The 27,747-nt window shown below is 54.7% G+C and overlaps 8 protein-coding genes across 8 annotated transcripts; 3 read left to right on the top strand and 5 right to left on the bottom strand.

Moving 5' to 3' along the window:
* The first annotated feature begins 1,040 nt into the window (after window positions 1-1,040).
* B0T23DRAFT_238395 (putative replication licensing factor) lies at window positions 1,041-4,523 on the top strand. The gene is made up of 3 exons (XM_062833999.1): window positions 1,041-1,496; window positions 1,562-4,049; window positions 4,112-4,523. The coding sequence occupies exons 1-3, from the start codon at window positions 1,201-1,203 to the stop codon at window positions 4,244-4,246; spliced, it is 2,919 nt and encodes a 972-aa protein (XP_062688543.1). The 5' UTR covers window positions 1,041-1,200; the 3' UTR covers window positions 4,247-4,523.
* B0T23DRAFT_448389 (Snf7-domain-containing protein) lies at window positions 4,524-6,327 on the bottom strand (the record flags this gene model as incomplete). The annotated part of the gene is made up of 2 exons (XM_062841045.1): window positions 4,524-6,204; window positions 6,269-6,327. 2 exons carry the CDS (start codon window positions 6,325-6,327, stop codon window positions 4,800-4,802), a joined length of 1,464 nt encoding a protein of 487 aa, XP_062688544.1. The 3' UTR covers window positions 4,524-4,799.
* Window positions 6,328-7,392: 1,065 nt separating this feature from the next.
* Window positions 7,393-8,894, top strand: B0T23DRAFT_407874 (uncharacterized protein; the record flags this gene model as incomplete). Its single annotated transcript, XM_062839235.1, has 2 exons — window positions 7,393-7,590; window positions 7,659-8,894. 2 exons carry the CDS (start codon window positions 7,393-7,395, stop codon window positions 8,892-8,894), a joined length of 1,434 nt encoding a protein of 477 aa, XP_062688545.1.
* A 787-nt stretch (window positions 8,895-9,681) lies between these two features.
* On the bottom strand, window positions 9,682-11,093 carry B0T23DRAFT_388839 (uncharacterized protein). The gene has a single exon (XM_062837777.1). The coding sequence runs from the start codon at window positions 10,859-10,861 to the stop codon at window positions 9,917-9,919; it is 945 nt and encodes a 314-aa protein (XP_062688546.1). The 5' UTR covers window positions 10,862-11,093; the 3' UTR covers window positions 9,682-9,916.
* Window positions 11,094-11,447: 354 nt separating this feature from the next.
* B0T23DRAFT_238477 (putative carnitine transport protein) lies at window positions 11,448-13,856 on the bottom strand. The gene is made up of 5 exons (XM_062834000.1): window positions 13,457-13,856; window positions 12,777-13,399; window positions 12,041-12,729; window positions 11,840-11,989; window positions 11,448-11,789 (listed from the first exon to the last, which is right to left on the bottom strand). The coding sequence occupies exons 1-5, from the start codon at window positions 13,638-13,640 to the stop codon at window positions 11,750-11,752; spliced, it is 1,686 nt and encodes a 561-aa protein (XP_062688547.1). The 5' UTR covers window positions 13,641-13,856; the 3' UTR covers window positions 11,448-11,749.
* Window positions 13,857-15,189: 1,333 nt separating this feature from the next.
* On the top strand, window positions 15,190-19,145 carry B0T23DRAFT_407877 (uncharacterized protein; the record flags this gene model as incomplete). The annotated part of the gene is made up of 3 exons (XM_062839236.1): window positions 15,190-16,411; window positions 16,468-18,257; window positions 18,357-19,145. The coding sequence occupies 3 exons, from the start codon at window positions 15,190-15,192 to the stop codon at window positions 19,143-19,145; spliced, it is 3,801 nt and encodes a 1,266-aa protein (XP_062688548.1).
* An 885-nt stretch (window positions 19,146-20,030) lies between these two features.
* B0T23DRAFT_325594 (trypsin-like cysteine/serine peptidase domain-containing protein) lies at window positions 20,031-23,325 on the bottom strand (the record flags this gene model as incomplete). The annotated part of the gene is made up of 3 exons (XM_062835520.1): window positions 20,031-20,275; window positions 20,439-22,936; window positions 22,994-23,325. 3 exons carry the CDS (start codon window positions 23,323-23,325, stop codon window positions 20,031-20,033), a joined length of 3,075 nt encoding a protein of 1,024 aa, XP_062688549.1.
* Window positions 23,326-24,445: 1,120 nt separating this feature from the next.
* B0T23DRAFT_407879 (uncharacterized protein) lies at window positions 24,446-27,152 on the bottom strand (the record flags this gene model as incomplete). Its single annotated transcript, XM_062839237.1, has 5 exons — window positions 24,446-24,566; window positions 24,599-25,192; window positions 25,454-26,074; window positions 26,603-26,860; window positions 26,941-27,152. 5 exons carry the CDS (start codon window positions 27,150-27,152, stop codon window positions 24,446-24,448), a joined length of 1,806 nt encoding a protein of 601 aa, XP_062688550.1.
* Between the last annotated feature and the right edge of the window lie 595 nt (window positions 27,153-27,747).

Raw genomic sequence — 27,747 nt, forward strand, 5'->3', positions numbered from 1 at the left:
AGACGTCAGGAAGGGGGTAATGCCAAAGATAGATCAGGTTCGCTGCCACGCTGCCCACCCACATGGTGTTTCAGCCCAGAGATCTGATCGGAGGAGGGGAAGGCGGATACCAGATTGCAGAAGGTCGTCACGTCAAGCAAGGACATGGTCTTCTTGGCCGTGGGTTGATGTGGGTGGTGAAGGGCTGGCATGCTCTCGGCTAAAGCCTATCAGCCCAGATGAAGCTGTGGTGACACTGCAGCCTGTATGTCTCGGGGATGTTGGAGTTTGGGACCGAGCATGGTCGGACCACTTCTGACTGGTTCGACCTCACTTACTCATCTTCCTGTGTTGTACCTTGCCTGACATACATACGTAACTCGGATGTTATAGATGACCATGGCGGACTTGGCCTGGCAGCTGGCCGGTTCTAATGGCAAAATGCTATGGCAATGCTGGCTGATGGATGTCAACAAAGGCTGAGGAATTGGACGAGAGCGATTGACAGTTTGGTTGATGTGGGAGGGAACACTGCATTCGAGGAACCGAGGGAGCGACGACAATTGTGTGGCACTTGATGAAGAGTGCCGACAGAAGAGGGCGTCAACCCGAGAAAAATTTGCTTCGTCGATACACACAAGAAGTTGTTCAATGGATGGAAGGAGCATCACCCATTTTGCAACGGCTTGTGAGGAAGGAGCATCTTGCTGGAGGATTTTTAAGAATAAATGGAAAGGGAATAATTGGGAGAAAATCGCAAAAAGCCTCAGTCAGCAGGAAAGTCCTGGAATCACTCAAATCATGATAGACAACTTCTACCAGGAGGTTTTTTTCCTTTATAGCTGAGGGCAAGTCGGGTTGTTGTATCAACACAGTCGAATGGCGATGCTTCGTTACAGCAAGTGTATCGCTTTCGGCGATATAACCTAGAGGTTGAATTCTTGGAGTCCAAGGCGGGTAGTATGCAGTTAGCCCGTCCATATCGCACTAGCGAAGCCATTAAAGAGGGCCCCACTTGTGCGCGCCAGCTTCCTGGTCTTGGCGCGCTTCAGCTTTTCTGGCGCGTGTTTTATCGTGTTTTCTTGACAGGGAGGACTCAGTTCCCCTCCATTCACTGACGAGTCCTTGGTCCCCTGGGCTTTCATCGACGTCTACTTGATTTTTGACCTCGACAAATACCAATATCCACCAACCCTTGATACCCAGGTGGACCACATCACAATGGCAACACCAATGGCACACTCCAGCGATGCTGGCTTCATGATGTCGGACGGAATCGCTTCGCGAGGAGGAGCAACTCCCAGGGCGCGAAACGGTCATCCCAGTTCCTCTTCAGCTCGCCCACGAGGCCCCCCCTCAGAAAGCCTCGGAGCGGCCAGCGAAGATGAGGGCGAGGAAGGGTTCGCTGATGATCAGGTCCCCGTCCGCTCGAGGCCTCGGAACATTGCCGACATTCCCAGGGTTCAGGATAGGATTGGTGTCATGGTCCAGAGAGCCTTTGAGGCCTTCATTGACGGGTATGAATATCCAAGAAACCAGCCAAACATGTACCACTTGGTGCACTTGCTGACACCGGCGCCAGCTACGTTGAAACACCCACCTCGTCCGGCCAACCAACCTCGAGCGCAGTCACGACAGACAAGTACTACGTCGCCCAGATCCACGGCATGAGGACCTACTCGTTATCCACCTTCTACGTCGACTACAAGCACGTCGCCTCATGGCAAGACGGCACCCTCGCCGAGGCCATCACCAACTCGTACTACCGCTTCCTTCCCTTCCTCACAGCCGCCCTCCATAGCCGAATCGCCGCCCACGAACCCCAATACTTTAACGAACATCGCCAGCCCACGGCATCCAGCGCCCACTCCACGACAGCCGCCAGCACACGAGGCGCCAACGCGAGCCAGTCCGACTTTGGCATCAAGAACCCCAACCAACAAACCGACAAGCTCTTTGCCATTGCCTTCTACAACCTGCCCCTCGTCTCGCGCGTGCGCTCCATGCGCGCCCGCAACGTCGGCCAGCTTCTTGCCATTAGCGGCACCGTCACCCGCACCTCCGAGGTCCGGCCCGAGCTGGCTCTGGCCACCTTTGTCTGCCAGGCCTGCTACGCCGTCGTTCCCAATGTCGAGCAGACGTTCCGATACACCGAACCGACGCAGTGTCCCAACTTGACGTGCCAGAACCGCACATCGTGGCAGCTAGATATCAGGCAGAGCACCTTTGTGGATTGGCAAAAGGTGCGCGTGCAGGAAAACAGTAGCGAGATTCCCACGGGAAGCATGCCCAGGACAATGGATGTGATTTTGCGCGGCGAACTGGTGGATCGCGCCAAGGCTGGCGAGAAGTGTATCTTTACGGGTGCGCTGATCGTGGTGCCGGATGTCAGTCAATTGGGTCTGCCGGGTGTGAGGAACGTGTCGGTGCGTGATGATCGGGGTGCGGATGCCGGTGGCAGTGGTGTTTCTGGTCTCAAGGCCCTGGGTGTGCGCGATCTTACCTACCGTTTGGCGTTCCTGGCTTGCATGGTGACGCCTGATGTGTCGGCAATCGGTGCTTCTGGCGATGCCCTCCTTATGGACATTGTTGGTACCCTCAACAGCAGCGCGGCGGCCGAAACAGCCGAGACCATCAAGGAAGCCCAGGAAGCTCTGCTGAGCTCCTACACCTCTGCCGAGATGGAAGACCTCCGTGCCATGGTGCACAGCGACCACATCTACGCACGCCTCGTCCAGTCCCTGGCACCCACGGTCTACGGCCACGAGGTCGTCAAGAAGGGCATCCTCTTGCAGCTTTTGTCTGGTGTCTCCAAAACCACCGCCGAAGGCATGGCACTCCGCGGCGACATCAACATCTGCATCGTCGGCGACCCCTCGACGTCCAAATCCCAATTCCTCAAGTACGTCGTCAACTTTGCTCCCCGGGCAGTCTACACCTCCGGCAAGGCCTCTTCCGCCGCTGGTCTTACGGCTGCCGTGGTCAAGGACGAGGAGACCGGTGAATTCACCATCGAAGCCGGTGCCCTCATGCTCGCTGACAACGGCATCTGCTGCATCGACGAGTTCGACAAGATGGACATTGCCGATCAGGTTGCCATCCACGAAGCCATGGAACAGCAGACCATTTCCATTGCCAAGGCCGGTATTCAGGCTACGCTTAATGCCAGAACCTCGATTCTAGCAGCTGCCAACCCGGTCGGAGGTCGCTACAACCGCAAGACCACCCTGCGCGCCAACATCAACATGTCGGCGCCCATCATGTCCCGTTTCGATCTGTTCTTTGTCATCCTCGACGAGTGCAACGAGCAGGTCGACCGCCACTTGGCCGAACACATTGTCGGCCTGCACCAAAACCGGGACCAAGCCATCGAGCCCGAGTTCTCTACCGAGCAACTGCAGCGGTACATTCGTTTCGCACGCACCTTCCGCCCCGAGTTCACCGACGAAGCCAAGGAAGTCCTCGTGCAGCGGTACAAGGACCTGCGCGCCGACGACGCCCAGGGTGGCATCGGCAAGAACAGCTACCGAATCACCGTCAGACAGCTGGAGAGTATGATTCGTCTGTCCGAGGCCATTGCCAAGGCCAACTGCGTCGAGGAGATCACGCCCGATTTCGTAAACGAGGCGTTCCATCTTTTGCGGCAGTCGATCATTTCCGTCGAACACGACGACGTCGAAGTAGACGACGAGGAAGACGTCCCCGAACCGCCCGCCGACTCCCCCGAGGCCTTGCAAGCCGCTGCCGCTGCTGCTTCGCGCGTGCCCGAGGCTGATATGGACGGAGACGGCGACGTCGACATGGGTGGTGAAGCTGCCCGCCAGCCGTCTGCGGCACCCTCGCAAGCGCATCGCGAGAAGCAGACGATTTCGTACGACAAGTACATCTCCATTGTGAACCTGATCGTCTCCAAGGTGGCCGAAGACGAGACGCAAGGCTCAGGGGAAGGGATCGAAGGCGAGCAGCTGGTGGAGTGGTACCTCGAACAAAAGGAGGAGGAGATGGCAACGGAAGAGGAGTATCACGAGGAGAGGAGGTTGGTGGGCAAGGTTTTGAAGAGGATGGTCAAGGTATGTTTTTGTTCCCTTGTTCTTCCTGCATATTGGGTGACTGCTAATGAAATGAAAAACAGGACAACATTCTCATGGCGATCCGCGGACAAGGAATCGTTGGCGAAGAAGGTACCGCGGGAGAAGGTACCTCGGCAAGGGCAGAGGGCAACATTGTCTATGTGTTGCATCCTAATTGCGCGGTGGAGGAGTTCTAATGTCTTGATTAGGTGGATGGGGAAAAAAAGAAAAGGGTACGAAAAGTGTAGCATGGGATTTGGTTTGAGATGGATCTTGATTAGAGCGAGCGAGAGACCTGGCTGGCGTTTTGGAGTTGTGTTGGATGGGAAAGATATCACGGTCTTGTGTGAATACAGTAGAGGGTTGGTTACCTGTAAAAATGGCTCGATTGCTGACTCCTTTCCGTACCTCAGCTCGTGATGGAGTGAATCATCCGTAGACAACGTAAACAAACATCAGACCCCTTAACGCCCTGTCATAAATTCGTGATCATGTCCTGGTCGTGAAACCTTGCTCGCTCATCCCAGTCGCATTCTATGTGCAAAACCCTAAAAGTATCCATCATGATTGAATCCCAAAGCGGTGGGTATCCAACATCGTATCGTAACAGTCGTGAAACTCGTAATCGTCGTCGTAGTCAACAAGGGACCGAAGTAAAACAAAGTTGGTATACTCGTAATTAACCTACCAAAACCATTAGCACTGCCTACTGGAATAACACATGGTATCTATATCCCTCTCCATAAGAAATCACTCATCATCAATCGACATACCCTTCATCAACCTCTCCATCTCCCTTTCTCTTCTGCTCCCCGCCGTTGTCCCCGGCTCGACAACCGGCACACCCCCAATCGCCTCCAATCGCCTCCTGAGTTCCTCCGCCTCCCTCTCTTGTTCTCGTTCCCTCTCCCTATCCCTCTCCCTCTCTTCCTCCTCCTTCTCCTCCTTGGCTTGCTTCTCCTTCTCCTGCTCCGCCAACATCTCCTCCAGTTCCTCATCAATCTCCTCCTCATCCACCACCCCACCAGCAGCAGTCGTGCCCGCCTCAGCCAGAATGGTATTAACCTCATCCACCTCGGCCATTTGCTCTCTGAGTTTGAAAGTGAGGTTCTCAACTCTATCGACGCCACCGACTTGCTCGTTGAGCGACTCGAGCACGCGCGAAGAAGTTTCCATGATTTTCATCATGGCTACGCTGTCGCTGGCTTGTTGGATCTGGGACGCGACGGCTTCTAGTTGCGTTAAGCTTGCGTAGCGGCCCTCCAGGCTCTGCTCGGCGAGTTTCTTTTGTTTCAAGGCTGCCAAGGCTGCGATTCGGTTCTTGGCTTGAACGGCTTGGCGGGCGGTCTTGTCGAGTTCCGAGATGCGGCCCGCTAGGGCGTGGGTTTGGTGCGTCAGGGAGGAAATGAGTTCCTTGATGGAAGCGACTGTTGTGTCTTCGGGCGTTATGCTTTGGTGCTCCTGCTGATCATCAGAGGGAGTCTTGATCTTAAAGGTGGAGCCGTCATAAAGGATAAGGTCCTTGTCGCGAGAGAGAAAGACGAGTAACACGTCGAGATCGGTTTCGCTGAGGAGTTTGCCCTCGCTGCCTTGCTCCAGCTTGACCTGCTCATTGTACGTATGCAGAAAGTGGGCTTTGGACCAGGTGCGTTCGAAGCGGCTGTCTGTTAGGGCGGATGCGGTGGTTGCGGCGAACTGCTTGCCGGCTTCTTGGACGTTGGCGATCACCACGTACTGTCCCTTTGGTAGCCCGTTGCCCCTCAACCAATCTGCTACACCTAGTTGTTTCAAGGCCCAGCCCGCCACACCGCCAGCTACAGCCCACGGTGATGGTAGCCATGGCTGGTAGTATATGCTCGTTGGGGATGCGAGGAAGTCATGCAGCGGTATAAGGTCCTTGGCAGCCAGTGCTTCCCTAATTACGGTGCCCAAGGCTAACGGCCGGCCGTACTTTTTGGACTCGAGCGCGCGCAGGAGGGATTCATCAGAGTTGAGGACGAGGAGGTTCGGCGTTGAACCTTTTGGGGCGGGGGCCAAGCCGGAGCGGGTGAGGTGGGCGAGGGCAGAACGCCAGGCGGAGATGTTGGCCTGGTAGCCGTCGGGATTGAGAGTGCGGAGGGTGGTGAAGTCGGAGTATAGGGCTGGGAGGCGGGCTCTGTGGGAAGGGAGGGTTAGCTGACATGGAGCGAGGTGGCATCAGCCGAATGGGCAAGACGCACTTCCTGAAGCTGGGCTCGTGTTGGACTAGGTAGTCGACGAGTGATTGTCGGTTGTTCATGGTGTTGGTGTCTCGGAGTTTCTGGTAGCGCTACGCGGGAAATCAAAAGCGAAATCAGGTGGGACAGAACCGGATGATGGAGTCGCGAGCACGCGGTCGGTCGACAATGGTGAGCGATGGGCCGGCTGGGAACCTTTGTGGCTTTGTTGCGACAACAAGGCCAAAACAACAGGTCAAAGAAGCAACACTTGTTGCATGCTACCAGACAGGTGAGCAGGCTTGGTTTGGCTGTCGCGAATTAATGAGGGCGCAGAGATGTGGTTGGGCGCAAACAGCCTACCATAACCTGGTGGTGGTGATGATGACATGCAGAAAGAAAACAAATCGAGAGGGTGTGTCGTCACTGTGGTGATGGAGTTACAGTGGGCTTTCCTTATCTTATCAGTTATACACCAGAGGACCCCGCCTTGCAGGTGTTGATCTGCGCCTCAGACCTGGGGACCCCGACTGCATTGGAGCTATTCGGGCATCCTCGGATTTTTCCTTTTTTTTTTTTTTTTTTTTCTCTTCTTCGACTCCGCGCAATGGACTCATGCTGGTAGGTAATTGGAAAGTTTCATACAATGGGGAATTATATAGGAACTGATTATAGTGGTGAACCCCAACCACCATCGGCCAGTGACGACGGGAATGGGTGTGGTGGGGCAGAAAGAAGGCGGTGGTGATTTCTAGACACTTTGAAGACCAGCGAGGTTCCCGGATTCTCCACTTCCTTTCAGCAGCTCCAGTGCTCTGAATGCCAAGACCGAGCACCAACAGCCCAATGGCGGCTGTGATTCGGCGAATCGGCCGGCCGCCAAAAAGTTGACTGCATGGCTTCCTGGTCACGATCCGACCTTCTTTCGTAACTTCCTTGACCCTCACTTTATTCTCTCCATCCAAACACACACACACGGGTGTTCGGTTCAGGCTTTCCTCCGCCATACCTACCGCTCGAGCTTGTTGTTCTGTACACTCCTTTGTTTAATGTCGCGGTAAATAACCTGTTGGCTACTCACTGGCCCGCACCATCTACCGACGAAACCCGAACCCTCTCTACCTATCCATAGCTACCTCTAGATCAAGATGAACTCGTCCGTTCTTCCCAAGGCAGCCCTCCCGGCTCGCCACTTCTCTCCCGCGCAAATATGTCGTCGTCAGAGGTTTAGAGCCTGTGCCGGAAGAAAGGCTTCTGCTGCTGGCTTTACTGTAGTTGCTAGGCCTCGCACAAGCCGCTCAACCACACCCACCACTTCTCCCACAAGGCCTGTCTCGAAGCCAAGGGTAGGTCCTGATGACGTCTGTGTTCAGTTTGTCTCCCCCATGCTGACCAGCTCCTGCTTAATCACTAGACCTTCCACACCACCAACCACCTGCTTGCTACACCTCGCGACCCCTACGGCGTACTGGGTGTTGACCGGAGCGCCTCCCAATCCGATATCAAAAAGGCCTACTACGGCCTGGCCAAGAAGTACCACCCCGATACGAACAAGGACCCCAACGCCAAGGACAAGTTCGCCGAGATCCAGTCCGCCTACGAAATCCTATCCGATCCCGAGAAGAGGAAGCAGTTCGACCAGTTCGGCGCTGCTGGCTTTGAAGCAGGCGGCCACCCTGGCCCTGGTGGTGAACCGTTTGGCGGCGGGCACCCCTTTGGCGGCTTCGGCGGACGCGGTGGATTCGGCGCAAACATCAACCTCGATGATCTCTTCTCAGCATTTACCGGCGGCGGCCGTGGTCCCTTTGGCGGCGGCGGCGGTCGGGGTCCGTTCCAGCCCGAGATTTTCGAGGGTGACGATATCGAGGTGCAGGTGCAGGTGTCGTTCATGGAGGCGGCCAAGGGAACCAAAAAGACGATTACGATCCTGCCTCTGAAGCAGTGCGGCACATGTAGCGGTAGCGGTTTGAAGAAGGGCACTCAAAGGTCCACGTGCAAGTCGTGCGGCGGTTCCGGTCAAAAGGTCGTCACGGTCATGGGCGGTTTCCAGATGGGCACCGTCTGCAACGCCTGCAACGGCAGCGGCACGGTGACGCCCAAGGGTTCCGAGTGCTCGACCTGCTCGGGCGACGGTGTGGTGAGGGAGCGCAAGACCTTGGTGGTGGATATCCCCGGCGGTATCGAGGACGGCATGAAGCTACGCATCAGCGGCGAGGGCGACGCGCCCCCATTAGGCAGACAGTCGAACCCCAACGCCCAAGGCACCCAGGGCGACCTGTATGTCCACGTCCGGGTTGCGCCCGACCCCAAGTTCCAGCGTCACGGCTCCGACATCCTCTACACGGCAACGATACCGCTCACCACAGCCATCCTCGGCGGCGAAGTCACCATCCCCACGCTCGAGGGCGACGCCAAGGTCCGTGTCGCCACTGGCACCAACACGGGCGACAAGATGACCATGGCGGGCAAGGGCATGCCCAAGCTCAAGGGCCGTCGCGGAGCCAAGGGCGATCTGCGGGTCGAGTTCCGCGTCAACATGCCCAAGTATCTGAGCCCCAACCAGCGCACAATCATCGAGATGCTAGCGGACGAGATGGGCGACAAGACGGCCAAGCGCGTTATGGACATTCACAGGACGTCGTCGACGTGAGACACCCCGGCCCCCTTTGGATTACAATTATTCTTGGATAAGAAAGTCTTGCGGTTCGTTTGGCAATGGTAATGGCCAGCTAACTTTTCGACGCACGTCTAACAGATCTGGGACCTCTTCTTCTTCTTCTACCGATAAAACTGCCGAGGACCACAAGAATGAAGGTTTCCTCAAATCGCTGTGGCATAACTTGACCAACCCTGCTCATCAGCAAAAGGATGGATCGGAAGAGGCCAAGAAGGAGGATGGCGAAAAGAAGGACGATACCAAGAAGGAATAAAGCAGCCTTTCGCTCCGAACATCATCCTGTTTCGGCGTTGGTGGGTGGAGGAGAACGGACTGCAGGGGTAATCACCTATCAGCGGTCGGGCTCGCACAATAATCAGACGTCTAGACGTCTAGACACATCTCCGACACATCGATCGGTTTACCTCAAAAGGATTTGGGCGGCCTCTGTTTTGGGAGGGCGGCGGCGGCGGCGGCGGTGGCGGCATAAATCATGACGACGGGGAGAGAACTGTCACGGTACACTACCAAGATCCAAGACGGACAGGGCAGTGTTGTTGTAAGTTTTACCCAAACGAGATGCAAATGGCAATGTACATTATACAAACTACACTCTAGATACCGAGAACCATTTGGGTTCATTTCTTGTATACCTACCTACCTACCTACGGAATCTGTCCCCAAGATTGTTATATAGAAGGAACAAGCAGTCAGGTTTTCATTCACTTGGTTCACTGCCTGATTTGTCGTACTGTTCTCATCAGTCACCTCCCAATCAACCATACTTGTTCGTGGTATACATCAACCCTGGTTTAACTGTTAGCGTGGTTCTCGCACCACGTCCTTTTCTATGGGGGTTACCAGTACCAAGCTAACAATCAAACCAGGGGTGATGTGTAAATCTCCTCTCATTCGATATGCTATTCGCTCGTTGGACCTCACAACCTCTTTTCTCAGCCACAGTACCTATATCCAGCTATCTGCCCATGCCTTAACCAAGCAACTCATCTCCCCCGTCACTGACGAGACTCACACGAGCTCCTCATCCGCTTATGTTCTACCTTTTCCTCTTCTTCATCCACTTGATCACCGCATCTCGCCCTCTTCTTACTACCTGTAGAGTTAGTACTCTTGTCTGTATTCCCCCCCTCTGTCTGCACGTACTTCACCGGCATTTCACTCCCCTTCCTCCTCCCATGAAAACCACCACCCTTACTTCCATTACTTCCAGAACAACTTGCCCCCTTTACCTCATGCGATGACGACGACGACGGCGGCGGTGACAGCGGCGGCGGTACATCCCCCATCTCGGTATCCCCATCATACCCCATTTCAAATTCACGTGCAGCCTTCCAGTTATGACTCCCACTACCCGACGATACATCCATGTCCACCATCTCAACATCTCCATCTTCATCGTTGTGCCCTCTCCCAATTTGAAGCCGAGCATTTTCCATCCTTCCCTCCTTTACATCCCGTTTCTCCCGTTCCTCACGTACCCGTTGCTTCAAGCTCGGATAGGACCTAAGCCCCCATTTCCTGGGGACTTTCTCAGAGGGGGAGGAAGAATTTGAATGTGACGAATTGTTCATCGAAGAGAGAGCAGGTCGATATTGAGATCGTGGTGGGGATGGTGTTGTTGTTGTTGACGACGACGACGACGACGACATCTTATCTGCTGATCCGTGATGGAAGTAGTGGGGGGCAGCGTTCCTTTGTCTTGGCTTGTACCCGGGATGGAGATGGGACGAGTCGACTATGTGTAGGCCGTGGACAGCAAGGTCCATGTCGGAGTCGTAGGGACTTGTACTACTGTCTTGTTGTGTATGTCGACGGTTGTTGGGACCTCTGCTGATTGTGTTTGTCTTTGAGGAGGAAGAGGAGCCTGTAGGGATGGCTATAGTGGAATTTGGAGAGGTGTGTGGGGTGGATGCCCCTGGAGAAGTGTCGGAGTTGTTCATAGCTGCGTCGGGCGTTCGGCGTCCGTGGTATCGGTGATTACCTGGAGATCTGTCTGACGCGAGTGGTAGAGTTGTCCGAAGGAAATATCCAAAGGAACGAAGCGAGACGGTCGGGCGGGACAAAGCTCATAAGCTAGAGGTACCGGAGTGGTTGGACCGCGTTGTTTGCTGGGTATCTGTAGTGAAGAGAGAATGGCAGACTATCCGTCAGGTTTTTTTTTTTTTTTTTTTTGGCAGCGATTGGTTTCTCTGAGGACGGGGGGAAATGCCGCTCGGTTACTTTGGATGGGTGAATGTGTAAAGGTTGCTAGATCCAGTGAAGACGAAACTCGTCAAGGAAGCTCTCGCGTTTGGATGCTCGATAATCTTGTGCGAAGAAAGGGTTGATGGGTGTGGCAGAGGGGAAGCGGCCCGTCTCTGATATTTATATTGTTTCTTGTTCTGCATGTGCCATGAAAGCTGCATGCAGTGTAGTTCAGCCGGTTTTGTCTGTACAAACTGCAGGCCAGCGGAAATGTCAGGGAAGCCCGAGGAGTTAGGAGACACCAACTGCTGAATGAGGTTCTGCTTGGAATGTAAGGAGAATGGGGGTGGTAGATTTGATCACGTTCAAGTTTCCTTCCACACACTTGGGACGCGCTTCCTCGGTCGTACTCGCAGAGATGATATCTACCTGATCTTAGTAACCAAACAATCCTCTTCTCCCACTGTGCGCATGGTCTTGCCGTTCCCTACAATCCCTTATTTATTCTTTTCGGGAAGCCACGGAGTAGCAAACAAGTCACCATGGGACAGATGCGGACTCGAGGCGCCCTGTGCAAAATGCAATTCAGCTTTTCTGAGAGGAAGAGGCAACTTAAGAACCTGATAGCTGCCTCCTGGTATTTACTAACCAAACAGCCAGTCCAAAACCCATTCGAACCGATTCCTATCAAAACGTCAGTCTTGGAGTTCTAGTAAGCTTCGGGTTTGACTCACCTAGACGGGGTTGGCACATAATTTGCCTGATACTCCTCCACTTCGTCCAGATTCTTGTGCAAGTCAATCTCGTCGGCCTTGTGGAATTTCGTCTTCTTCACAATCTTCCACACCACAAAGAGCACAGGACAAACCCCAATCATGGTGTACCTGAGACTGTCAGCGATATCACCTACCAAAAGCAAGGTGGAACAAACTCACGAGAAGAAAAACGTAGGAAGGCTCCACTGCCCCGGCAAAAACACGGTATACCCTCCCACAAACGTCATGACAAAGCACCCGCACAGCCCATACCACCCCGCATAGGGCTGGAAAAGCCCCTTGTACGGCAACTTGTCCCTACTGACCCCCTGCGCCTTGAGCGCCGCGTACCATCTCAAATACGAAGTGCAAGTGACGCTATAGTTGATCAGCTGGCTGGCCGTCATCAAGCTGATGAACCACGAAAGGACCACGGCCGCGCTGTTGCTGACCTGCAGAAAAGCCAACAAGCCAAAGCACAGCACGATCATGACACAGTAAATGGGCACTCCGGATCGGGTGCACTTGAGCAGCGCCTTGGGGGCTTTACCCTCGAGCGCCAGACCATAGAGGGAGCGCGAGGCGCAGTAAACGTAGCTGTTGCCAGCGGAGAAGGCGGCGGTGAGGACCATGGCGTTGACAATGTCGGGGAGGACGCGGATGCGGAGCCGGTTCATGGCGACAACGTAGGGAGAGGCGGCGGCGCCGGGAGCACCGGAGGAAAAGGCGAGGGCCATCTCGGCGTCGTTGTAAGGGACGAGAATACCGACGGCGAGAGAGCCGAGGACGAAGAAGGCTGTGAGACGGTAGAAGACGGCGTTGAAGGCGCGGGGCATGACGACGCGGGGGTTTTCTGCTTCGCCGGCGGCCTGCGGGTGTCAGTTTGGGTTGATTATGTGGATAAAGGGATACACACCATGGCAACGTAATCCGGTCCGGCAATGGTAAAGCTTGCCTGAATCAAGCACTGAAGGAAGCCCAGCCAGCGACCAAGCGAGCCAGTGTAATACAAGTCGGTGAAAGCGCCGGGGTCCTTCCAGTATCTGAACCCAAATCGATCTCCCAGTGGATTACCGCCCACCATGACGATAAAGGTGAAAATGAGCAATCCCACAATGAGCAGAAACTTGCCCAGCGCAGCCCAGAACTCGGTTTCGCCATAGCACTCCACAGCCAGCAGGTTGACCAAGCCGTAGATGACCAGCGTGATGGCAATGATGCCGCCGACAGGTACGGCGTCGCTCCAGTAGTGAATGATCAGGTTACAAGCAGTGAGCTCAAAGGGCACCATGGCCGCTTCGAAGATGAAAAAGTTCCAGCCCGCAGCGAATCCAAAGGCCTCGTCCACGTAGCGGCCCGCAAAGCGGATGAAGGGCGAAGAGATGGGCAGATAGGTGACCATTTCGGCCATGCACATGGTGATGGCCAGGATAAAGGTACACCAGATGGTGAAGGCCAGAAACAAGCTGGCAGGCCCTCCGTTGAGGAGACCTTTGCCGATCTGGACGTAAAAGGCCGTACCGATGGTGCCTCCAATGCCTGTTTTTCGTGTCAGTTAGTCAGTGGATAGGACAGGAGGAACAGGATATACCGCACCGATCAGCTGGATATGGCGCGACTTGAGCTTCCGATGGGTATTGTCGCCGAGGGTGCCACTGGACAAGGAAGCGACCTCATCATGAGCGATATCGGTTCTAGAGCCAGCGACCTTTTCGGCGGCCGCTGCCGTCTTGACGAGGGTTGGGGGCCGTCCCTCGATGTCCACTCCGGTTGACAACATGCCGAGAGATGGGGGGTCTCTCAGTCAATTTGTCTGGTAGATGGAAAGATTTGCTTGAGAAGTAGAGAGAAGAACTCGACGACGAAGATCATTGGGATAAGATTCGTGAGAGTCGAAGCTGGATTGACAGAAGGATGGGCCAGTGTTTTTGCCTGCCCTGGCAGTTCTTATTCAGAGGGTTGTCTACAAGTGAAGGACTTGACGCTACAGATGTTCCGGGAGGAGAGATAGGGAAAGTATAAAAATGGTGTTGTAAGAATGAGGTTGGTGGCAGGTGATGGTTGCGTCCGTATTGTTGGTACTGTGTAGCCATGTGCTTCCTTAGCAAGGGTTCAGCCAAGTCATGCAGCAGGCTACATTCAGAGCCACAGTCCGTATCTCATCCAGTCACTAACGGCAATGAGAGGCGTGTAGTGTGTAACTCACAGTGTTTGTTCATAGCATTCTGAGAACTTGAAGGCTTCGACTGACAAAGAAAACAGTATCTGCTCTTGTCTGTAACTTCAGCAGTAGGCACTTTTTGTTAGCGGGTAACCCACCAGACAGCTTACATGTGGAAAAAAAAAACACTGTCTCGGCGTGCTTTGCGTCCTTGTGTCCTTGGCCATGCGGGCTATACGGCATCATGGAGCCATCCGCCGGGCCGGGGCATGACCGGACTGTCTTTGGACAGAGAGGCAGAGGTTGGTCGGTCAATATCGGAAGCCATGTCCGTGTAGACATCCGAGGTTGCTGTCTCGGTCTGATTCTAGAGTCAGCCTGGAAAGGTTGGGGAAATACCCGACGTGGGATGAAGATGCCGACTACAGTGGCCCAAGTGTGGGTTATCTTGGCTCCCACCGCCAGCTGGAGGTTTGTGACAGGAACATGTTTATCGCAACCAAGCTGGAAGCCGTCTTCCAACAACATCAACTCGGCTGTCACCACCATACGGGTCAACAGTAACAGCCGCGTCTTGTCCTGTCAACAAGGGAATCCTTCCACTACGCTACAGCTGCATTCGTCACGCTTCAACAGACGGGAAAAAGACAGGGGAACCTGCCTGCTTCACTGCCCTGCCATGTAAATATTAATGCCCTGCCCTGCCTGCCCCGCATCCTGCCAATCCAAGCAATCCATGGAAGCCCTGGCCAGTGACGCAGCCCGCCCTGATCTTCAAACCAGTCAGTCAGCCTAACAATCATCTTCACACAGACAACGAACCAAACAGCTCGACCGCACATTCGCTCGAGATTTCACCCACCCACTCACCCGACTGTTGTCATTCGTGCCCGACAACTGAACCGACAACACCACTTCACGCGACCTGCCTACTGTACCCATTCACCACCTTCTCTCTCCCTGCCGTGCTGTCTGTCCAACACCCAGACATTCATTGCCTCTCGCTAGCAAACAAAACATTCCAACGATAGTAACCACCCTCGCAACCTACTGCCATCATCTCTCCTCGTTACATCGCTCTGAACAGCGACATATACGGTACCATCGATATACACTACCGAGGGGGCATGCAAGCTTTTTGTTTACCCAACATCACAACGCCGTCAACATGGTAGTAAAGCTGGACTACGACCGCGACTACTATGCGGACCTCGAACTGTCCTCCACGGCCGATGTCGTCGAGGTGAAGAAGCAGTTCAAGAAGCTGGCCCTCAAATACCACCCCGATCGCAACCCAGGAAAAGAGGACGAGGCCAAGGATCGCTTCATCCACATCCAAGCCGCACATGAGGTCCTCACCGACGTGTCCATGAAGGCCAAGTACGATGCCTACCGGAAACGAGCATCAGCTTCTGTCAGCAGGTACGCGACTGCCTCTGGCCACCGCGGAAACCCCTACTCCAACGTCTCGGCCGAAATGGCAGACCGATATGGCGCCCCTCCCACCCGACGAACCCCTCATATGCCGTCTCGTCCCGACCCCGGTCCGTCGGCACACGCACGCTATTCGTCTTGGGCGACACCCTCGTCCTCCTCATCCTCCAGACCGGTTCCCCCCAAAACGGCCTCTGCTGCCGACAATCTGCGCGCTTGGGATGCCATGCGCTCAAGCGCCAAGACAGGCCAGACATCTTCGTCAACCCCCAAGTCGTCGGGTTATGCGTCAGCACGAACGGAACGGACCGAACGGACCGAAAGCGCCAGGAGGGAGCCGCCTCCCGTACCACCACGGACCGCGGGGCAGGCACGTCGTGCCGATGCTGCCTTTGGTACCACCAGACGGGCTGGCTATTCACCGGATTCCCCAGTCGGCGACGAGCCACCCGTGTCGAGGCACAACTACACTTCCAGCGCCCACTACACGGCCACCACCAACATGTTTGAGGATACCGCCGCTAACATCAGGAAATCACGGCCGCAATCGAGTCCCACCCCCGTGGACCCCTTGAGCGAAAAGTTCAGCGAAACCTACTTGGACAGCAGGCAACGGACCCCCTATGCCTCGCATATCGGCGAAAAGTTCAACCCGTTTGAAGGTGCCAACGTCAACCGCGCAAAGTCCATGAAAGACCCATCCCGGCCCACCCAGGAATCCGAGGAAGAGGCGCCCCCTCCGCGCTCGTCGCGACAACGCAGCGCTAGTGTCGGTGAGTCCAACAGCTTCGGGAAGGCGGCCAACGGCGGAACCACATGCTCTGGAACCTCGAAAGCTGAGCCGCGAGCCAGCGCGCGTTATTATGCCCAGGAAGCTGAACCCAGGTCAGCGCCCAATACAGAAGCCAACCCTACGCCACGTGCGTCCACCTCATCTATGAGGAGCAACTCGAACGGTATGTCAGCCAGATCTGGACCTCGAGAACCAGTAGTGGCTAACGGTCTTACACAGCTCAAGCCCCAACCTCGGAATCGGCGCAGCAGGATGGCCCCAAAGTGTACGCCCCATCTCCTTTCTTTAAACCCGATGAATACTTCCAACAAACCTCCTCTTTCGGTCAACCCAGCAAGATTCGACCGCCGCATGTGTTCAGTCGTGCCGGCGCGGGAAGTTACCGCGGAAGAGCTCATGAAGAGACGGCAAATAACCGGGCGTCTCATGGCAGGAACACTCCGAGTGGAGATCAGTCGACCTCCGGGGACAAGTCTTTGTTTGAAAAGGACATGCATGACCAGCTGCAGCTTCTCCTGGGAAGGCGTAAGATGCATTCACGGAGACAGCATATCAAGCCGATCGACGACCCCCTCTCGCCCAGAAAGACGAACGCACACAACAGGGTCCAGAAGCAGCGAGCGACTAACAGCGTATACCCCCATAGTTTCGCCGTCCCCGACGACGATGGATATACCCCGAAGCCGCAGGCGTCGGCCGATTTTACCCGCAGTGGCGTTCATAATATCAACGCCAGCTTTGTGGACCAGGAAAAGGTTGGTGCAGGATTTCAATTCAACGCCGGTGGACCGACCACCATTCCCGGAGCTGACGCCTTTTTGCGCGCAAAGCAGCGAGCACGCTCGGTCCCCCGCGGCCGCCAATCGCCCCTCAAAAAGACGTATACCTCTTCCAACGAGTCGGTTAGCGGCGCAACTCGTCCGCCGAGCGAGACAAACGATGCAGGTAAGAAAGCCAGTGCCTTTGACGCCGGTCAATGGCAAGCGGAATTCGGTCCGCATACCTTTGTTCCGCCCCCGCCAGCCAAGAAATCGTCGACTTCGCCTACACGAAATGTGCGACCCATCCGTAAGCCGAGGCCGGTCAAGATGACTGCGGGCACTGCTGGCTTGGTGGATGAAGAGGAGACAAGCAGCAGCGAGGGAAAGAGCAGGTCGAACTCGGCAGCTGGTGTCGATGAAAGTGGCATCAATGGCGGAGCGCCTAGCCCTATGGCTATGGATATCGATGAGCCTCCCCCGCCACCTACGCCGGCACACGCTGTTCCTCCCGCCGCGCCGCCTCCGACTCCCGCTCATGGCATTCCCACCATTATCAACCTAAACGGGGGTAGCGCGCGCAATGTCAACTTGGAGCCGTCCAAGCCAGAATGGCGCGCCGGTAACCTCAACAACAACAACAACGGCGTCAAGACTTCCAATGGCGGTACTAGCTCTCGCCGTAGCAGCAGCGCTGCCAATGCTACTCACCGACCAATCCCAGTTCCCAACGCCGGCTCAGAGGACAGTGACCTTCGCCCCATCTTTGGCAACTTTGACGTCGACAAACTGGTTAGCCCCAGCGGCACAGGCCTAAGTTCGTTCTCGGCGGACCTCAAAACCAACCTCCCTTTTGAATCAAGGGCGTCAACTACACTCCCGCCGTTTGAGCGCGAAAAGATCAAGCCCAAGAACATCAACTTCCCCACGCCACCCAAGGCGCCCAGCCCACCAGCTGCTCTGGCAACCCCTAGTCAGGTGACGCCCTCGCAGTGGGCGCTGTACGCCGAACAGTTCAAGTTGTACATTCACCAGTTCAACACCTTCAACGGGCGCGTTGTCGACCACTTTGCCGCCCGCAAGATCAAGAACGAGCAAAAGGGCCCCGCGTGGGTCACGCAGCTGGGCGACAAGGAAATGTTGGAGTATTTGGCGTGGATGGAGGAGGATAAGACGGTGATGCAGAAGTGGGCCCAAGCTAGGGAGGCGCACGAGCTCAATGTGATGGAATTTGCAAGGTGGAAGGAGAGGGTCAGGAGCGGCGGTGGGGCTGCTGCTTCTGTGGCGGCGGGAGATGGAACCGGAGGTGGGACGTGACTGTATGGCGGTGCCCGATACAACCGCTTCAAGACGAAAACTGGTTTGGGTACGAGTGGCCGAATGACGAGTGAGGAGTGGGCAAAGGATTTTTGGAGTCAAGGGGTGAAAAAAGGGAGTTGGAGGGAGTGGAAGATGCGATTCGAGAATGAGGGCGAGATATTTTGGGTGCGGCATGGGGAGGTGATTAAGAAAGTCACAAGCCAGACCATCATGACCGCGATGGTTTACGAGGCTCTTCTCAGACTTGGATTGTTCAGTCAGATTGGCGAGACGGTCTTGAATCTGATTATGGGAGCGGTCGTTGTGTTGATTTCGGGGTCTGCGGCGTGGTTTTTGTCCAAGTTTGCTGTGGACGACGAAGACGAAAACGGAACCGAACTCTTGGGTGAGCACGACCATAACCATGGACAACAACGGCAGTACGAATACCAAAATGATGAATCACGTCAAGGGATGAGTGATATCGAAGAAGAAGAAGAAGATGCCGACGACGAAGACCAAACCGAGCCCGAACCGCCATCTTCGTCAGCTTTATCCGAGTCATCATCATCAATCGAAGAAGACTACGAAGGCTCCGACTACGTTTTCGAATACGAATCCGATTATTCCGACTATCAACCCCGTCGACAACGATCGCGTAGCCGAAGCCATCAGGAAGTGGATATTGAAGTGGAATACCTATCCAGCTTCTCACTCGACGAAGCCGAAGGATATTCGTACGGAGGTGGTGAAGATGGTGGTCCTGGTGGACCGAGATACGGACAGGAAGGAGGCGAGGGGTATATTTCGAGTTGGTCGGAGAGAGGAGAGTCGGATTAGATGTTCGGCTTCTGTTTCCGGCTGTTGCTGGTATCATCTCAAAAATAAGGGTGGAGAAGTAAAAGAAGGGAGAAGGGAGAAGGGAGAGCCTGGACTGGTTGGACCTGGGAGACAGGCATCAAAAGAAGAAAGCATTTGTGTATTTTGTTTCTTGATACCCGGATTGGAGGTTACGTTACATTACGTCACGTTATGAATAGCTAAGTACCTGTAGTGTAGGTATGCACTACAGTAGGTAGCTAGTTGGGAGGGGGTTTTGTACAACTCTACTTATCACATTACTTTCATTCTCTCTCTCTGTCTCTCTGTGTGTGTTATCGGTAATGGATGAATGGATGAATGGACAAAATATGATGACTATAGACGACATGAGACGAGATTATGAATAAGACGTGAATTGATCCTCTACGCTTGTGTACCTATACAGATGAGCCCAAGTGCCTTGACCAATATGAAGAGAGCTAGATGGAATTGATAAGAGGTGATGGTCCGTCGTTGGTAACAAGCAAATCAAAACAACAACCCATGGAATCAATCACACATTCCACCCTCGGGGCTACCTCCATTGAGTAGGTGATTATCTGGGATGTCCACAAGCATGGAACCACCTAGGGAAGTTGACGCAAGGTCTAGCGCTAAAACATAAATCAGTATTGGACTGTGTAGACAGCTCACCAATCCATGCATCCATACAATTCCACCGCCTTATCTTATTCCCCCTAACATCCCATTTTCTTCTTCATTGCCTGCCTATTATTCCCTTGGTATACATTTAATTCCCTTCTTATTCTCCAGATATCCCCTGTCTTTCCTTCTTCTTCCAAGTCTTCCCCCTCCCGTTCAAAAACCCCATCCAAAACTCCACTCACTCACTAGTCATCACACCTAACAGCACCCATCAACATCCCCCTCCCCTGCTTCGCCTTGATCCTCCCCTAGCACCGCAACACCAACACCCTCGTGTCCTTCACCCTCAATCTTCTTGCCTCCTTCGTACGTGATTCTCCTCCATCCCGTCAGCGGCTCCGAAGGGTCCTTGATCAGCTCCGTGGTGGGGAAGTAGTGCTCGTTCTTCTTCATGGTGACAACCCAGGGGACCGAGTCGAAGGTCATGCATTTGAGGCGGAAGTCTATCCATCATTTTCGGTGGTTAGTCAGAAGTTGCAGTGAAAAGCAAGGTTGGGGTTGGGGTTAATCGAGCGAAGCGAGCGACAAAAAAGGGGGGGGGGGGGTTGGGGGTCTCCCCCAAAACAAGACAAAAACGGTGGAAATAAAACAAGAGAAAAAACTTACAAGTATTGTCAGGGATCCCCACCACCGCGTCCAAGAAGCTCTTAAGATCAGGCGTGCGCTTGCCATTAACATGCGTAACGAAATTCGTCGGCGCAAGTCCATACTGATACGCCGGGCTTCCACGAGTCCGGGCGCTCACATAAACCTCGCTAAACAGCTTGCTGATCTGTTGCCTGACAGCGAGATGCGGCCTGTGCAAGATGGCGCCGCAGAAGGAGATGGCGTGGTCGGTCTCGGCGTCGTCGGCGGCAACGGTGGGCAGCTTGATGTGCAGCTCCTTGGTGTTGCGGACGATGACGGCGTCGAGGTAGTCGTGCGAGTACATGACGTCGAGCTCCGAGATCTTGGTGATGAGCTGGTTGTTGAGGGTGAGGAGGATGTCGCCTTCCTTGAGGTGGTCGCCTGCGGGCTCGTTGCGCTCGTAGGTGCGCTTGGTTACCAGGAAGAGCTGGTGGTGGGCCGTGTTGACGAGGGAGACCTTCTGGATCCACTCTTCGGACACACCCATGATACGGGCCTGGGACATTTGGATGGCGCGGAACTCGCAGCTCAACAGGCGCAGCTTGGGGGTGATTCCCTGCTGGAGTTGCGAGATGACGGGCAGGAGGGTGGGCGTGGCCAGGCCGAGGTGGTATTCCTCGTCGCGGTGGCTGCTGGGATTGCGCTCGCCAAGGTAGGTGAGCCAGAGGGCCTGGACGGTGCCGTCTTGGGCGACAAGCACGCCGCTGCCGCACTGGCCCGAGAGGTTGGTGTCGACAGTGATGGCGTCAACATTGACAGCGCGGTATCGAGGCGCTCCGGAGTTAGCGGGAATGGTGACGGCAAACATCTCCGTGACAGTGGTGGCAGTATGGACAATGCGGCCAATGCGGTTGTATCCAATAAAGTAGGTGGACGCGCCCTGGCTGATCATCTCGCTGGACAGCTTGGCGGAACGAACGGGGGCGTCGACAAGTTTGGGGTCGTACTGGATGACGGCGTAGTTCTGGAGCGGGTGCAGGAAGACCACCTTACCCTCGACGACGATGGAGTCGGCAATGGTGATGGTTATGTCGCACAGGTCGTAGGGAACAATAGCCCGGGAAATAATCACCAGGCCCTTGTCCGCGTCAATCACCAACCCCATGCCCCATTTCCTGTTCTTGGGGAAACCGTCTAGTTTGACGGGCATGGTGACGCTGACGTGGACGAAACTCTTGACGAGATCGGCGACGGCCGGATGAGACGTGTTTTCCAGTTGGATGAAGGAGGCTTTCCTGGGAACAGGAGCGACGGCAGGAAGGGCGTCACTGAGGTTGGAAAAGTCCCAGAGACCCGTCTCGTCGTTTCTCACAGCCAGCTTCATCTTCTTGGCCCAGTGCCGGTCGACGTAGATAACGGTGGTGTGTAGGGTGTGCATGTCCCTGAGGTGCTTGTACGTGATAACGACTCGAGCCTTGTCGGGAATGCCCTTCATCACCTCGATGAAAGTATCCAGGTCGGGCGTCTCCTTCTGATCGATGGATTGGATGATCCAGCCGTTCTCGTTGTTGTCGAACCGGAAAGATCCACCAGCCTCACAGACGTAGACGCCCTTGCAGGCAACACCGTAAAGGCGGGCCTGCTGATAAGAAAGGTTGTGGAAGCTACCGCCAGACACAGACACGAAGCGATCAGGGGTGATCTGGTGCAGATCGCCAACCTCAATCTCCACCTCGACCTCCTCGCCGCCACGGAGAAGCATAAGCTTGACCGTCTGGCCGACGCTGGAGTCGAGGGTTTCCTCGAGAGGAATGAACTGGGTAAGGAGCTTGCCATTGACCTTGATCAAGACATCACCCTCCTCAAGCTTCTTGTGAGAAGGGCCCTCGGGGAGGATGATCTCGGCGACCAGCATGTTGGTCTCCTTGGGGAAAGCCTTGCGGACCTGAGCCTCCCATTCGGGGCTAAGGCCCAGTCTCCGACACTCGTCAAAGGGCTTCAGCACAAACTGACACTGGATATCGCCACGGGTGATGGGCTTGCCCTCCTGGAGACACTTGAGCGCCCGAAGCGGCCTGTCGAGAGGAAGGAAGTAGTCGGTCGAGGCGCCATCGGCTCTGCCACCAGCCTGCAGGGCCACGGCAAAACCGTCCTTGTTGACGACGGGAGAACCGGAGGAACCACCGCTGGCGGCGGCGCTGGCCTGGTAGTAGCATGTGTTGAAATCACTATAACCGTCTCCGTACTCGGGAGCGTTACGATCCAACCTGCTGATCACACCAGACAAGATACTAAGCTTTTCTCCGGCATCGTTACCCACCACGCGAATTTCTATGCCGACACTGGCGAGGTCTGGTCGCAGTGGCAGGGCAGCGACGGGCATGTACTTGATGGCCTTGGGATCGAACTTGAGGATGCCGAAGTCGTGGACGGGATCGCGGTAGACGGGGTAGGCATCGACCTCTTCGTGGTTGTCGAAGATGCAGTATCCCCAGAAGGGGCCGGAGCCAACGACGTGACGGTTGGTCAGGATGTAACTTGTGAAAAGAATTGGTCAGCGCAAGACAACAAAGGAAGGGATATGTATAGCTAACCCCCTCTCGGCATCCACCACGAAACCGGTGGCCTCGCTTGTAAGGGCCGGGTCGGTATCGAAGGAGCAGGTCTGGCAGAATCGGATTGAGACAACGTTCCGGACGACATTCTCAATGGTGGCTTGCCACTCGGCCGTATCGGCGCCGGGGGCGAGAGGCAAGACGTGGCGGGGTTCCTCCTCGTAGTGACCGTCAAAGTCTTGGGTCGGAGTGTTTGCATCGGCAGAAGACATGTCGCCGTTGGTTCGGTGGTGCTTCGCCAGGCGGCCATCTGAAGAGTATTGGGGGGGCTCCTTGCGCTTGGAGCGAGCGACGGGGCTTGTGCCGTTCATATTTACGGAATAGGAAGATGCGTCACCGTAGCTGGAGCTGGAGCTGTTGCTCTTTCCGGTCGTCTGACTAAAGGCGCGTGTTGCGGTAGAGGTAATATGGCTGGCCGTTGAGGTGTCTTTTCTCGTTCGCGTGATCGAGGCGTGGAAGGGCAGTAGTGGGTGGACACTGCAGCTAAGGACCGGCAGAGAGTGGCGCGAAGTGAATGTTTGCTGCTGTTGGGAAGACGTGGATTGGAGACGCAATTGGTGGAAGCGCGACAAGGCGGAAGACGAAGATGGTGTTGTTTGTAGTGGTAGTGCTGTCGAAGCAGTTGTCGTCAAAGATGGTGAAGTCGGGATGCGCAGAAGGCGTGGTGGTGGCACTCTGTGACGGGCAAACAGCACAGGCCGCATTCAAAAGGTGGTAGACAACTGATCTTCTTGTGATCGAAGGCCAGTCTTGTTGTAGTGTACGGCGAAAGAGCGGCTTCCTCTTGTCGTCTTCTATCGCGTGTTGTTGTTGGTGGTGGTGAATCACCTGTCGCTGAACTAAAAAGAGGAAAAAGTGAAGCTTGGAATTCTAAGAACGAAGTCTTGAAGCCAAGACTTTACATGACCCGCGCTTGGCTGAGCTAATCAGGTACGTAACCGCGCCCCTGCCTGTAGTGTTCGCTACAGGTACACAGTACATAGTGTACCTAGCCGAGACCCCTACTTTTGGCATAAGCGTTTATCATAACTCTACTGATCACACACAGCCTAATACTTTAGGACAACGTTGCAACCCCGGCGCCATCAGTCCACTTGACCGAACAGGCATGTTTTGACGACATCATCACCATCCCCAGATTCACAATCTTCGCTTATCTCAACATCTCATAGAGTCCCTCCCGTCTCGCCTGCTTCCGCTCCGATGCCAGCATAAAATCAGCCCCGATGCATCCAGCCGTTTTTATCAAGGACATCTTGCGGCCACTGTTACACAATCTCTTTGGATTCCACAAGTTCACCCACCAACTTGCAAACTGCAGGGGCCCGGGTTCCGAATGGTCATGCAGAGGAGAAATGATATGGCTGACCAATTTCTTTGTTTACATTATCTACTCATCGCCTGAAACATGTATGGCTTGACATCCTCCTTTTAGCTTGGTGAGACGTTCCGGTTTCTTCTCCCTCTTTCACTTTCCTCTTTTCTGTTATTAAGCGGTCCCTGCTCTATCTCAATACGCAGCGGATCTAGTTCTGCATCCATGACCTCGCACCTCTGCCATGTTCTAGTTGCGGTTGAGGTTACTGATGGGAACTGGAGCGGGTATACCTGTCAAGTGACTCGCACAAGCGATCCAACACCCACTCCGCTTCAGTGATGTCCGCCAGCAGCGGAGAATCTTCACTCAGCCAGTCCCATGTCATCCGACTGTCATCTTCTCTCTGGGTAAACTGAATCAGCTGGGTAAAGAGCTGCCATTCTTCGTACGAGTACCGCTTTTGAGGGGAGAAGCGGAGGTCATGCGCTATCGACTTGATAGTTTGGGAGAGCAGCGAGGGAAGGTCCTCTTCCTGTTCGTCAGCACCCTCAGCTGGCCCGACTAGGTTTCTTGGCTGTTCAGTGCCCGCGCCATCGTCACATGAGGGCTCTTCCGCGTCCTGTCTTTTACCGACAAATTTTTGCAGCCAAGGATGTTTCTGGATGTACTTGTCTAGCACTCCACGCTTCGACGTCGGCATGATGGTCCAGTCAGCTACCTTGAATGCACCACGGTTGACGGCTCTGACGACGGTGGACGACATCTCTTGGAAGAGAACGGTGACGATTGGTACGGCAATCAGAGACCAGACGATAAAAAACGGCTTGCCGATGTTGGACTTGGGAGTAATGTCGCCATATCTGTCGCAGCGGTCAGTCGGTGTCATTTAGGGGGATGCAAAAAAAGAACCAACCCAGTGGTGACTAGCCACACCCAGCAAAAGTACAGCGAGTCAAAGTAGGAAAGACTTGATATCCGCGCTTCGGTGAGCATGAAGACGACGGCACCGAACCCCCAAAGAATGGAGAAGGCTAGAAAGGCCATGGCGAGGGCCCAGTACCTGCCGCCCTGTTAGTGATCAAGACGATTAATGGGAGGTGACAGGAGAGAGGCCATCTCACTGCTTCCATCGCTTGGTCTCGTCTTGGATTTGCCTCATGGTTTCGAACCGATCCCTGTCTTCCTTCAAAAGCAATAGTTTCTGTCTTCTTTCCTTTCTCTTGTCCTGTGGGGAAAATTTCTCGCCGCTGCCATTTCTCGTAATCTCCTCAGTCCCCTTCCCCTTATCATTATTAGAGTCAAATTTCAGCATCTTTTGCCTTGCCTCCTCCTCTTTGGTTCTATTCTCATTCTCTCCCCCTTTTGCGTCAGCAGCCCTCTCGACTAGATGGCCCTCGCTTGCACCACCGACCCCAGCCCGAGAATGCCGCCGAAAAGTGACCAACCTGCCCGCAACCACCAACCGACCATACTGCGCCAACGATGACCTCCTCGCACTGAACGCCCTCCTCCCTTCACTTTGCCTCCTTGCGTTGCTCACCTTTCTTTTGGGCGGCAAACCCAACTTCTCTCTCAGCTCCTTCTCATTCGTCACTGACATGCCCACCGTCGACCGTCTCGAGTGTTCCTGATGTCGCTTGATGATCTTGTCGGCCGAGACGTTGGCGGCGAATCGGCTGATGCTGGAGATGACCAGACCGAGAAACAGAAGACCGAGAGTCTGGAAAGGTACGAGAAATGCCCTGCCGGCTGTCGTAGCGGGGGCAAAGTCGCCAAAGCCTATGGTCAGGATTGTCTTTTTATGGTCAGCCTCTGACAGAGGTACATGGGGGAAGAACGTTACAGATGACTTACAACATCACAATAATACAGTCCATCACAAAAGCCATCCGGCCAGTCTTCCAACCACGCAAACACCGCCCCTCCGCCCGCCAACCAAACGAAGAAGAGCATGGTCTGCAAGATCAGTGTCCTTTGGTCATCGTCGAGGTCGAACTGCTGCGGGTAATACCCCCTCAAATAACCAAGTATGTTAATGGCTAGAAGCATCGCTCCCAAAGCATAGAAGAAGGCTGAGAAGATGGCATGATAATACCCCTGGGAGTATATCTCGGGCCAAACCGGCGGCGAATGAATATGCATCGCCAGGAGGATCGCAACCAACTGCTTCCGTTAGCCACCTCGCTACCTCAACTCAGGGAAACGGACAGCTCACAATACCCGAACTAAACATCCACGCCCCCACTGCCGCCGGTATAGAAACCACGTACCTCACCCTCCCTGTAAAGTTCAGCAACAAGAAGAAATTTCCCGCAAATCCACATATCAGCGAAACGATGTTGGCGTTGATCTCCCACTTTGGGTCCGGGATGCCGATCCCATTGTCATCCTTTCCCTCGGGTAAACTGCCGGAGTTGGGAAGGGTCACTTTCCAGGTGGTCACTAGGGAGGCAATGGACAACACGTGGGAGAGCGGACCGATGGTGGCAACGAGGAGAGGGATGGCGGTGGAAGCAGGCCACCATTTTCTGTGAGGCGGCAGAAGGGGTCAGTTGGGTTGATGTGGATGGGGAATAGGGTAGGAGTGGGAAAAGGGAGAGTGGATCACTGAGGCAGATTGTCATTTCGACCGCGCAATTTGATGTGCCCGTTGAAGAGGGTGCGCATTTCATTGTTTGGCGGTGGCTCTTTGGAGGAAGAGGTCGGGTCGGGCCGTGGCCTTGATCGGACGGGGTCGGAGAAGGTGAAGATTGATGTTGGGCGGTCGGAGTTTAGACGGCCTCCTCTTCCAGCACCAGGCGGGGATGACTGTTGCCTCATCTTTGATTCGGTCGTAGTTGTGCAACCTCTAGGGACTAATGTGAGGAGGGGATGTAGCGAAGACACTCAAAGTAGACTGGGCTTTCATTGTTGGGAGAAGAAGACTAGGGAGCCAGAGAGGGAAATGGAACGAGATATACCTCCAGCTTCTACTTCATCCCGGGGGAATGCCCGATAGTAGGTGAGCACTGACTAGGATGATGATGGCGGCGACTTGCCAGGATTATCACCAACAATAGCGAAAAAAAAAAAAGAAGCTGTGTCGCCACCCGGGACTTTCTGGTTTGGTGTTTGTGGGACTTTGCCCTCTTGCCATACCGACGTTACTGGCAAGTACCGTGTCTCTGATAGTTCCTTCCTCACTACTTTCCACCCATCTACCTAACCTCGGCTTAAAGGTCCGCATACTTCCGTTGCGAACCGAGTCGACCAGTAGAGGTACCTTGGTTTTGTCTTTCTCTTTCCAGTTCCCTCCCCCGTCAAACGAAAAATCCCAGGTGCAAACTGTGAATATCTCCCACTGCCTCTTGTCAAAATCTAGATTGGTAATGCTGAAGAATGAGAGAATGATCAAGCAACTACAATTCGATGCAAT

The sequence above is a fragment of the Neurospora hispaniola genome (assembly GCF_033458365.1).
Source record: "Neurospora hispaniola strain FGSC 10403 chromosome Unknown B0T23scaffold_9, whole genome shotgun sequence".
NCBI lineage: Eukaryota > Fungi > Ascomycota > Sordariomycetes > Sordariales > Sordariaceae > Neurospora > Neurospora hispaniola.